The following is a 12,913-nucleotide window of genomic DNA, read 5'->3' on the forward strand; positions in this document are numbered from 1 at the left end:
TGAAATTTTAACACATGGTGATACCAAGATTTGATCTTTACTTAAGCAGCATCATTTAAATAAAAAAAAAAAATTTATTCATCCAAAAATAAACAGATGTGCCAGTCCATCTGTGGAAAAAGTAAGTCGTCATGATCCCCCTTCCCTCCCTCCCTCCTAAGGCTCTTCTCCTGCAGAAGCTCTTGTGTTTGTTCAGGAATGGAAACTTAAGAGTGACCAAGGTGGAGTGGCAGTGCTGCACAGAAAGGTGAGGGCCGAGACAGAAATCGACTGCCATCACTTAGAAGCATGCCAACTTATGGGCAGTACCAAGGCCCCCAAGCACAGACTGTCTCCTATTCCTCACAGAGTAGGGAGCTGCGACAAAACACTTGGCACAGCTGGCAGTACCTGCAACTATGAACAGAGTATGGGGGGGGGGGGGGGGCTATGCAGTGAACTCCGCTGACATCAGCAGGAAGCACCCTGTGGGTGTGGTGCTGACAGGAATTCCTGGGGTACCCCACCATAAAAGCTCTAATGCTCCCCGAGTAAATAAAGGGAGCTGCTGCCGAGGGGGCCTTTCTAATCTTTATGCTATGGTTGTGCAGGAGCCACAGTCTAAAATGCATGACCTGGGATGGATCACTGTGATTCCATGACAAAACACAAGCTGTTAAGGTTTCTCATAAAAATTAATAACCAAAGTGTAGACTGAATATCTTTATAAATAAGAACAGTAAGGACAAAGCAGCATTCCTGCTCAGCCAAAATGAGCTGACTTTTAGTAAAGTTAAAGAGGCTTAGTCAAACTAAAGGAGCCTTCAGGCTTGGGCGTCATCCCAGTTCTTGTTATCTCAAGACTTCATGGGCTTTCTGGACTTTGTGGATAATCCTGACTCAAGGCCATCACTCCACCATAGTGTCAGCCACAAAACCGTTAAAACTACACAAGAGCTCTTTTACCGCCAACCTTGGCAACAGAACAGCTCAAACGTGTTGGACACTCCAGTCACTTCCACTGCAGGTCACAAATAAGCGCTATGTGGTCAGAGGGGTGCGACACACTCGGCAGGGCCTGATGTGCAGTTACTTCCTCATGGCTGGGCAGCGGGATCACCTGCTCGACACTCAGAGCCGAGCAATCGACAAAGATATAGTCAAGGCAGCCACGGTAACCGGCCACATAGTTGGTGTATGCCGGCTCACCACATGCGCTCCTCAGCTTGAGTGCGTGGCTCAGAGACATGCTGCACTGCTCCTCAGGCCCATTCGACAACCAGTCTTCATGGCTTTCCGCGATCTCACCTTTGGTGACAAACTCGTAAAGTCCAGAAGATGGGATGCTGTTGAAGTCGCCGGCAAAAATCACAGGGATGTGCTCATATAGCTCCATGGCTACCTGCTGGATGTGGCGAAGGGATATGGCCGCCTGGACCAGACGGATATTTCCACCTTAAAAAAAAAAAAGGGGCACAATATGAGCCAGTAATTATAAGAACATGAAAAAACAGACTCTGTATTTTACTAAGCATTCAGATATAAGAGTTAGAATTAACATTACATCTTGCCTGAAGAAGGGGCCTGAGTTGCCTCGAAAGCTTGCATATTGTAATCTTTCTAGTTAGCCAATAAAAGGTGTCATTTTGCTTGGCTTTTCTCTACATTCATAATAGCTAACACGGTACAACACCGTAGTACTACAGAGTTAGAATTAAAAAAGACTTATGTCTACGTATTTTTTTATTACTCTGTAAGAGCAAGAAACCACCAATAGTTCAATACGCCAAAGGTTAGACGTGCAGGAGACCTGGAGAAAGATGGGACCCTCGCTTAGAGAGGGAATGTGAACTCTTTGGCTGTAAATAAAGGCAGCAAGCGCCGAGCTAGTGGGTAATAAGGATAGGCCTTGCCAGACAGAAATGATGGACAGGGAGGGGTTTGGACTCCCCCTCGGTTAAGAAATATTGGTAGAATTAATTAGAGGCACAATCAGAGCAGTGAAACGACAGGAGTCAGATGAGGAGGAATAATGACTTGTATGATAAGAATTGTAATAAATGTAAGGCCACGTTTATACTTCACACGACACATGCTCCAGCGGACGCTCCTGCTACGCAGGCGTTTTACTGTTTAATACTTGCGCGCGTACTTTACGTAAATCTGGAGGAATCCACCAGGTGGCAGTGTGAGAGATCATCACGGTAAGAACAGATGTTGTGAACTGCCTGGAACAGCCATTAAATTCCGATGACACCTTACCGCAATCTCTCTGAAAAGGATGTTTAATGATTAAATCCATCAATTCAGGGATGTGTCCATTCCAGCAAGCATTTGGGCACGAGGCAGAAACAATCCCTGGACGGGGCATCAGCTCATCACAAGGTGAATGCAAGCACTCACATACACACTGGCGTCATTTTAGTGTCACCAAATCTGCATATCTTTGGAAGGAAACCGGAGCCCACTGAGGAAACCCAGCAGGAAAATATGCAGACTCCAGGCACGGAACACCAGCGACGTGACTCCCTGCGAGACAGCAGTGCTACCGCTCCGCCATTGTGTCACCCCCATGTGTGTAGTTATTAACAGTATTCACTATTTAAATGAAATTAACGATTTATCTGTAAAATGTAACATATTTCATCATGAAAGTGATATCAAGTAAAAATCTAAGGATTCTAAATGTGCAGAGTTGGAATATTATACATTTAATGTGTTCTGTGCAGCGATTGCTGCTGTCAGGTCAGGAGAAAGCCGCAGAAAAAAAAAAAAGACGGCACAAAAGATGGTATGTGAGACTTTTAAAATGAATCGTGTCACTACGATCGGGAATATGCGACTCTTGAATATAAAAGCACCACCAATGCATCTGTATGTCGGTGTGTTGCTTCATCACATCGTAAACATTCATCAAACATCGAAGCGCGCACATCGATCCCGTAGGATCCCACAGGCTTTCTGTAACATGTAGATAGTAAACAGAGACTCTGACGTCACATTCCAACTTTTATCACACTGCGCACCCCCCCCCCTACTTTTTGCTGGTACTGCAATGCACATGTGTCGCATTAATTTCTGAGGACCTGCTCAGCGCACACGTCAAATGAAGGCTGGGAACGAGTGGCAGCCATGATGCGTGCGTGTACACGTTCTGAGCGTGAAGTAAAAAACGAGCCCTAAGAGACGCCTGCGGCTGAAGTCATCTGAATTGAAATCTGTGTGTGCACCATACAATAAAGCTCGATTCTGCTGCCTGTCCTGAGACTCCGAGTGCCTTCATTGGGGCTGTGGGTCCCCGTGTTGCCTGCGCCAGTCTGCTTCAACAGCTACTACCTCAGATTCTGTTCAGTTATAGCTTTTATTTTTCTTTATGCACTTTTCGATGCGCCTGTGACAGATGTGACGAAATTTAAAAGGGAAACAATAATGAGCAATAACAATGAACAATGAATAGACATTGCTTGTTTTTCCAATATGTTCATTTGTGTTGGTTTAAAAATTGTCATTATTTGCTGCGCACCATCCACCGCAAATGTCTGGCCTGGCTAAACGTCTTGGCCCAGCTGAATTTGTAATCGATAGCCCTGCTCTGCACCAACAACCCTGTAGAGCAGGCGTGGTATTCACACCCAGGACAATGGATCCATGAGGCAGCATGCTGGCCGCTGTGCCAACCCTACTAATACTTTGTAAATCAGACAGGGACACTGACCTTTAGGGTGCCAGTAGAGGTGCGTGTTTGCAACACAGATTAGCCTGGAAGGATCATTCACATCGTGCAGGACAGTGACCTGGAGAGACAAGATATGTAGTCAGCAGAGGAACGTAAGAAATTTGACCATCGAGAAGATACCACTCAGTCCGCCAAGGCTGTTTGTTTAGCTAATGCCTAAGCTGTCACCATATTTTGTTCAGCTACTTCTTAAAGGTTGTCATATTTTTGGTTTCAGTGGAGCTCACACTTCGGAGTATGAATGTGGACTGTGCCACGTCTGTGGATCTCGGACTTTCTAACGAGCAGGCAACAGACAAGGCAGAGGAGTGAATATCAGTCCTGCAGACTTTGCATATAAATTCAAGTACAGGTGCATCTCAATAAATTAGAATATCATCAAAAAGTTCATTTATTTCAGTAATCCAATTCAAAAAGTGAAACTCATATTATATAGATTCATTACATACAGAGTTATATATTTCAAGCATTTACTTCTTTTCATTTTGCTGATTACGGCCTACAGGTAATGAAAACTCAAAATTCAGTATCTCAGAAAAGTAGAATATTACAGAAGACCAAAAAAAAAAAGTATAATATAGAAATGTTGGCGTACTGAAAAGTATGTCCATTTACGTAAGCACTCAATACTCGGTCGGGGCTCCTTTTGCATGAATGATTGCACCAGTGTGGTGTGGCATGGAGGCGATCTGGCTATGGCACTGCTGAGGTGTTATGGAAGCCCAGGATGCTTTGATCGCGGCCTCCAGCTCATCTGTTGGCTCTCATCTTCCTCTTGATAGATTCTCTATGGGGTTTTAGGTCAGGGGAGTTTGCTGGCCAATCAAGCCCAGAGATACACACCATGGTCATTAGATCAGCTATTGGTACTTTTGGCAGTGTGGGCAGGTGCCAAGTCCTGCTGGAAAATGAGATCAGCATCTCCATAAAGCTTGTCAGCAGAGGGGAGCATGAAGTGCTCTAGAATGTCCTGGTAGACGGCTGGCGGCGCTGACTTGATAAAACACAGTGGACCAACACCAGCGGATGACATGGCTCCACAAATCATCACGGACTGTGAAAACTTCACACTGGACCCTTAAGCAACTTGGATTCTGTGCCTCTCCATTCTTCCACCAGACTCTTGATTTCTAAATGAAATGCAAAATTGACATTCATCTGAAGAGAGGACTTTGGACCACTGAGCTTTTAACAGTCCAGTCCGTGTTCTCCTTAGCTCAGGTAAGACGCTTTTGACGTTGTCTCTGGTTCAGGAGTGGCTTGACACCAGAAATGCTGTGACAGTTGTGGCCCACGTCCCTGACATGTCTGTGTGTGGTGGCTCTTGAAGCACTGAGTCCATCCGCAGTCCACTCCTTGGGAATCTCCCCCAAACTCTTGAATGGGCTGTGCTTCACACTCCTCTCAAGGCTGTGGTTATCGTCGTTGCTTGTGCACCTTTTTCTGCTGTCACATTTTTTCCTTCCACTCATCTTTCCAATAACATGCTTGGATACAGCACTCTGTGAACAGCCAGCTTCTTTAGCAGTGACCTTTGGTGCCTTCACCTCCTTGTGGAGGAAGGATGTCAATGACTGTCTTCTGGACAACAGTCAATGATTGTGTGGCCTACTGAACCAGACAGAGCCCACTTCAAGGCTCAGGACAACTTTGCAGGCGAGTGGAGTGGGACACCACGAGTCTACAATATTGAACTTTTTCATAATATTATAATTTTCTGAGATACTGAATTTTGGGTTTTCATTAGCTAGAAGACATAATCAGCAAAATGAAAAGAAATAAACATATGTTTCCAGGGCAGGATCCAACCTGCGAATGCTGCAACCAAGCTCCTGCCTCACCTGGGTCACGTTTTGGGCCTGCACCAAACTAACATCATTTTGGATAAATATTTTTAAGTGCCTTTCAGACAGCCTGGGGGTCACAATCCCTCCTAACCCATTAACAGCTGTGTTCGGTGTTCTTCCAGATGGACTTGAATTGGAGAAGGACAAACAAACTGTGATTGCATTCACTACACTTTTGGCACGCAGACTTATTTTGTTAAATTGGAAGAATCCTAATTCTCCTCTTATAAGTCAGTGGGAAACCGATGTTTTATATTATTTGAAATTGGAAAAAATCAAATTCTCAGTTAGAGGATCTGTACAAAATTTTTTCAAAACCTGGCAGGATTTAATCAATATTATTTTAGAATAAGAGAAATAACTATTACCGCATTTAATTCCCTTCTCCATCTCTTATTTACATATATATTTACTTCTCCCTTTCTTTTGTTTAAGGTTGCCTTATTAAAAAGCCCTAAGCAATTTTCCTTTAGCTAAGCTCTCCTTCTCAGGGGTGGGGTTTGATTAGTCTTCAGTTTTGTTGGGTTATAAATTGATCTGTTTGTATGGAATGATTACAATGAAAATTAATAAAATAAAAATATTTAAAAAAAAAAGAAAAGAAATAAACACTTGGAATATATCACTCTGTGTGTAACGAAACTAAATAATAGGAGTTTCACTTTTTGAATTGAATTACTGAAATAAATGAATTTTTTGATGATATTCTAATTTATTGAGATGCACCTGTATGCTGTAAATGTTAGGGTGGTGCATACATTGTGTATTACAATAGGACCAGGACAAAGTGTTCAAATGAATACATCTGTCAAAGGCGCTACATAAAGTAAAGATTGAATGACAATCCCACTAGGACACACCTGCAAGCTGGTGGAGCGCTGCAAGGCTTTCTCCTTCGCGGCCGGGCTGCCGTCGGTGATCTTGCTCAGAAGGTCCCGGTGAAGCGGATCGGACACCAGGGAGTCACTGAGCTTCACGTCATGCTGAGCCAGTAGTTTGAACCTGGAGCGTCTATAAAAGGTGGCGAGCCCTTCATGCTGCTTGTCTTTAACCTTGAAGAGCCCCTCCATGCCATAGGCATCCAGCGCCGGGACGAGGCTGTCGGCGAAGACGCTCTTATCGACCTCCTGCAGGCAGATGATGTCAGCGTTGTAGCCCGAGAGCTCCTTCTTGATGAGGCTCTGCCTGTAGATATAGATAGATAGATAGATAGATAGATAGATAGATAGATAGATAGATAGATAGATAGATAGATAGATAGATAGATAGATTTGTAGTGTAGTCGGCAGGATTAGATAGATAGATAGATAGATAGATAGATAGATAGATAGATAGATAGATAGATAGATTTGTAGTGTAGTCGGCAGGATTAGATAGATAGATAGATAGATAGATAGATAGATAGATAGATAGATAGATAGATAGATACTTTATTAATCCCAGGGGGAAATTCACATACTCCAGCAGCAAAAAATATTAAATTAAAGAGTAATAAAAAATGCAGGTAAAAAACAGACAATAACTTGAATAAGAGAGTAATCGATACTCAGACTGTACTCATTCAAAAATATTGATTACTACTTTTTTCTGTAAGATATGGTGGCCAGGTTCATTCAAAAGGCGTAGAATACATTAACACACTTTCCGCGCTCACGTACTGAAATGAGCAGCGTGTCTGTGACGCAACGGCACCATAAACCCCGCCCCTTGCATAAGCAAAGACTCTACGCCAATGGCAGACCGAGAGCTTAGTTGTATTTTTACAGACGCCCGATGCAATATTTATGCGAAGAATCAGCAGTACCGTGGCAAGACAAGCAGCCCATTTAAACAGTTAAAAAGCACACATGCATTTCAACAAAAAGACGTTTGTAAAACATCAAAGCGATGCAAATCTGAAGCCCGGTGATTTAGCAGCAATCAGCGCTAGATAAGGGAGGCTGCAGGAGAGCTTTCAAAGAGGCACGAGACGTTATTCAGGTAACTCTGCCGCATAAACATAAATAAGAATGTTAAATAGCCTTAACACTATGCAAAATACTTAAATGCATAATTTGAAGATGAAAACTTTTAACTGAAAAGTAGTTTTTCTTTCCGAAAAACAAGTGCCGGAGTAAATGTTAATAAAAATATTAATTATTTTGCGAGTTTAGTGGATTTAAAAGTAAATTAATTGCATTAGTAACAGCATCTAGTGTAATAAAATATATGATCTGTCTGCTTCATTTTGTATTGTTAAAACTGTATTGTGCTCCTGTTTCCTTCCACAGTTCAAAGATACGCAGGTTAGGTGGATTGATGATGGTAAATGGGCCCCTGGTCTGTGTGTGTGTGTGTGTTCCCTCTGTGATGGGCTCTTGCCCCCCCGCAGAGGCAAAACAGGATTAAGTGTAAAAATGTCAGCATTATTTTTTCTAAATACAAATTTGAAACTTAACCAAATGTAAAACTAATATGACAAAATCTTTCTCAATAAAACAGAAGGGCACAATATAATAGAAAATGCAAATGTCGGAATATTATTTTGTTGTAAATGTTACTGTTCTAAGGGGATCAGTTTAATACTTTTGTGAAGAGATTGCCTGTTTTACATGTATTAAACAAATAACCAAATCTTCATGAAAACGTGAAAGTTAATCTTATCGTTATTACATTTGTATGTTCATGCTTTGCTACCCGGATTCTTCCTGCATGGAGTTTGCATGTTGTCCCTGTGGCTGTGTAAGTTTCCTCCCACAGTCCAAAGATACGCTGGTTAAGTGAACTGGCAAAGCTAACTTGGCCATAGTGTGTGTTTGTCCTGTAATGAATGGGTTTGCTCCTGCCTTGTACCTTATGGCAGCTGGGAAATGCTCCGGCACCCTCCTATCGCCCTGGTCTGGAATGAGCAGGTTAGAAAATGACATGCCATGTTCATTCTATTAATATTGTAACACGCAGGCAGTGCTTTCTAACCTTGTTTTAGGGAAAGTGTAAGAGTTAAATTTGAACCCCGCTCTGTGTGTGCACCTGGCACGTGTCCGGGTCTCATATCCTTCTGAGCTTATGCTTAAAAGCTGACGCTGTTATTTTACTATTCACTATGATAAATGTATTTGTTGTAATTTAATATGACCCCTTAAGAGAAAAGTGTTATATTTATGGCATAACCTTTCTTCTTGGGTTTTGTTTCCTGTTTATGTACCCAGCTGGATCATAATTATATTTTTTATATATATATATATATATATATATACTAGACAAAGAGCCCGTTTTGACAACGTAAGATGAAACGGGCACGAGTTTGTGTCAGCAGTGAATGAAGAACAAATGATAAGTAACGAAGAAGTTGTTTTGTAATGATTATAGTCCGCTTTACTCATTACTGTACAGGCTTGTACTGTTAGTTGATGAATTTTCCAGGCCTATAGTATAATATTGAATGATGAATGTTCCAGTACAATATGGAATAGTAATAAGTATAAGCACCACAAACCTGATAGAGGTGTACTGAATGAATGCGTAATTTAATCCGAATGCGTAATTAGGCCTCGAGCTGTAGTCGAAATCGCCTTTCAGGCCTCTAGAGATTTAATCGAAGTCGCCTTTGTCTTTGAATTTTTGCGGCCGTAAATCCGCCGCCTGCTGCGATGTTGGGGTTGGATGTCGGTCTCGTAAGGTTTTTCGGGCAGCTGTGCAGAAGGCGACTGCGCATTCGGCTTCGGACGTGCGCAGAAGGCGACTGTGCATTCGGCTTCGGATGGACGCGAGTGAGTGAGTGAGGAGGCAGGCGAATTATGTATTAAGATATATATATATATATATATATATATATATATAGGCCATTGTTCTTTTCTTTTTGACCATGAAAAACAGTGTGTGCGTGGTGAAATTCACACATCTCCTAAAATAAGAATAAAAATAATACATTTAAAGTGTCATGTACATTCAAAGCAAACATGACTATCAATCAAGTTGTGGTCATCTAAGGTATCAACATCTGCCATGTCCTGTTGGCAACTAGGTGTAACCAATCACGCTGAACGTTTTCTGAATTTGTAATGAATTCCTTTTAAAGAATAGTGACCTAATCAATGGATTGTATAAATATAACGTAGAGGACACATTTTTCTTTGCAAAAACACTGATATTATGCTTTTTGCCTCTTCGGAGATTTACATAAAGAATAACGATTGACGCTTTATTCTGCCTGTTATTGCTTAAATCGGGTGTCTGTATACATAACTTTCTTCCACAAAAGGGAGGACTGGAAGGGGAGGTTTCGAATTGTAAGGAGCGAACAGACCTCGGAAGGGATGTTTTGTTGTATTCCGGAGGTGTGCTGGGGGTTACAGGATTCACAGAGTCAACCAGAGTGCTCCAGTTTTGTATAGGACCCAGTCAACCAAAATAAAATCGAAGAGGCCCTGACAGCTGCGAGTGCCCCTGTTCTTATTTATCCTGACAGCTGCCAGTGCCCTTGTTCTTATTTATCCAGTTCGGTACAATATCCATCAATCCATTATCCAAACTGTTATTTCCTGTTAACTGTGAATTTCCCCTTGGGACTAATAAAGTATCTATCTATCTATTTCCTAACACAGGACCACAGGGGTCTGCCGGAGCCAATCCCTGCCAACACTGGGCACAAGGCAGGAACAAATCCCTATATTCTGTAATACATTTGTTATGGTGACCTTTATATTGTGTTGTTATATCAGTTAATTTAAATACAGACTGGCCCATTAATATTTGCCATAATAAACACTATCATCATTTGAAAACAAATTCCTATGCTTTTTAAAAAATATTCAGTATCGGAAATCTGACACATAAAATAATTGTATCTGTACCGATTTCAAAAACAGTGGTATCGCCCACCCCTACCTGTAGTCGATGTCCAGGGCGTACGGGGCGCAGTACGGGTACAGCACATTCTTGGAGAGTTCGGTCTGCGCGTAGATGTCCGCCAGGATATTGTAGGACACCGTCCTTACGGTCCCGCCGCCCGTGAGCCTGCTCGTGTATATGTGCCGCTGGTCAAAGGTGCAGACGCCGGGTCCCGCCTGCACAGGGCCAGCAGACAGCAGCTCGCGGGACACGCCGTACCTGTCGCCACTCCCCGGCGTGCATTTCAGTTTTATATTTAGGCCAATGTCCGAGTTGCGCGGGATGAAGACTCGCTCGTTCCCCGCTTCCACCCAGCAGTCCTCCTGGCCCTCCACCCCGGCGTTGGGACGCACCTCCTTAAACCACTGGAAGGCGCAGTGCTCCAGCTCACCGAACTCGAGCTCCACCTTGGGACAGACGGGGAAGCCCGCCAGGAGAGACGCCGGAAGCTCGACGGTGATGAACGTCGGTGGGTTTCTCTCTACGCGGTAGCGCCGCTCCCCAACACGCAGCACCGATCCGTCCAGCCAGGCGTCGGAGTTAAAGACGTCTTCGGCCACCGCCTCGTCCTTGTAGTACAACCCGATCACAGTTTCGGTGGCCGCAGTCTGCTCGCACCGATTTTTCTGGCTTTTCTTCGCTTTGCTGTTCCCCTTGGTCGCATTGGTGGCAATGCGGGCCAGCACTCTGCCCAGCTGTTCCGTCTGGTCCCGCTGCATGTGCCGCTGACTGCCATCCAGAGTGAAGGAAATGGTCAGCTTGGGCTCGGAGGGCACGCACCGCACGATGGCCCGCTCCATCTGACGGTTACGCTGCGACACCGTTCGCGCCGACAACTTCAGCACGTCCGAGAGGAGACGGCGGGCTGTTAAAGGCAAACTGGGAAACATGGACGTACCAAGGCAGCGTGCTATTGGGAAGAGCACATTCGCTAGATACAAACGCATTAAAGTTACGGTTTCATATTGCTTGAAGAAATAACGCATAGTTATATGCAGACACTTTCATTTTGAAAAGAGCGAAGTAATATTATTTCTGTAAATAAATATATTTCTTGTAAACGGCATTGACGAAAATGCTCCGGTCAATTACATTTGACAGCAGTATGTGACGATTGAAAGCCGTAGATTCTGTAAAATGAAAAATCGGATAACAGCTGCTTTCTTGTTTTCAATTATAGAAATCTTGAACGGATCAATTCGATGCGTCTTACATTAACACACAAGTAAAACGTCATTACAGCATTGCCATATTTTTCCAAATTAACAATGAAAGCGCAACAGCCAATGAGCAATGTGTCAGTGTGTCAGTCACGTGTGCAGCATTCGGGCTCCAAATCTCGCGCCGCAGTGTGGCGTTTGCGCGCCCGGCGTCGTGAAATTGGGAACGCGCATGTCATGGCTTCTTTAGACAGATACTTTATTAATTCCAAGGGGTAATTCACACACTCCAGCAGCAGCATACGGATAAAGAAAATATTAAATTAAAGAGTGATAACAATGCAGGTATACAGACAGACAATAACTTTGAATAATGTTAACGTTTACCCCCCCGGGTGGAATTGAAGTGTCACATAGTTTGGGGGAGGAATGATCTCCTCAGTCTGTCAGTGGAGCAGGACGGTGACAGCAGTCAGTCTACAATAGAGCCTGCCTTCCTCACCAGTTTGTCCAGGCGTGAGGTGTTACTCTTCTTTATGCTGCCTCCCCAGCACACCACCCTGTAGAAGAGGGCGCTCGCCACAACCGTTTGATAGAACATCTGCAGCATCTTATTGCAGATGTTGAAGGACGCCAGTCTTCTAAGGAAGTACAGCCGGCTCTGTCCTCTCTTGCACAGAGCATCAGTATTGGCAGTCCAGTCCAGTTTATCATCCAGCTGCACTCCCTGGTATTTATAGGTCTGCACCCTCTGCCCACAGTCACCTCTGATGATCACAGGGTCCATGAGGGGCCTGGTCCTCCTAAAATCCACCACCAGCACCTTGGTTTTGCTGGTGTTCGGGTGTAGGTGGTTTGAGTCGCACCATTTAACAAAGTCCTTGATTAGATCCCTATACTCCTCCTCCTGCCCACTCCTGATGCAGCCCACGATGGCAGTACCGTCAGTGAACTTTTGCACGTGGCAGGACTCCGAGTTGTATTGGAAGTCCGATGGCTGAACAGGACCGGAGAAAGTACAGTTCCCTGCGGCGCTCCTGTGCTGCTGACCACAATGTCAGACCTGCAGTTCCCGAGATGCACATACTGAGGTCTGTCTTTAAGATAGTCCACGATCCATGCCACCAGGTAAGAATCTACTCCCATCTCTGCATAAATGAATTACAGATATCTTTAAATGATATAACAATATCTCCAAATAATCATTTGGCTCGTCATACTACCTGTTCTAAATTCTTCCATTCTTGCTGCTTCGGTCACCACACATAAGCCATTAGATGATGAAGGGTTAAAAGAGATATACAGTGGTGTGAAAAACTATT

At 43.7% G+C, this 12,913-nt stretch overlaps 1 protein-coding gene across 1 annotated transcript; it reads right to left on the reverse strand.

Moving 5' to 3' along the window:
• Positions 1 to 687: 687 nt before the first annotated feature.
• Positions 688 to 11,595, reverse strand: pde12 (phosphodiesterase 12). The gene is made up of 4 exons (XM_028824609.2): positions 10,429 to 11,595; positions 6,423 to 6,747; positions 3,695 to 3,773; positions 688 to 1,434 (listed from the first exon to the last, which is right to left on the reverse strand). The coding sequence occupies exons 1-4, from the start codon at positions 11,415 to 11,417 to the stop codon at positions 992 to 994; spliced, it is 1,836 nt and encodes a 611-aa protein (XP_028680442.1). The 5' UTR covers positions 11,418 to 11,595; the 3' UTR covers positions 688 to 991.
• Positions 11,596 to 12,913: the final 1,318 nt, after the last annotated feature.

This window comes from Erpetoichthys calabaricus, chromosome 18 (genome assembly GCF_900747795.2).
Source record: "Erpetoichthys calabaricus chromosome 18, fErpCal1.3, whole genome shotgun sequence".
NCBI lineage: Eukaryota > Metazoa > Chordata > Cladistia > Polypteriformes > Polypteridae > Erpetoichthys > Erpetoichthys calabaricus.

Bases quoted from the DNA above. Each gene is read 5' to 3' on its own strand.
- pde12 (XM_028824609.2), bottom strand. From the start codon at position 11,417: ATGCGTTATTTCTTCAAGCAATATGAAACCGTAACTTTAATGCGTTTG. The intron at 6,748-10,428 runs GTAGGGGTGGGC...CTATATCTACAG, and splicing joins GCCCTGGACATCGACTACAG to GCAGAGCCTCATCAAGAAGG. The intron at 1,435-3,694 runs GTCAGTGTCCCT...TTTTTTTTTAAG, and splicing joins CCTCTACTGGCACCCTAAAG to GTGGAAATATCCGTCTGGTC.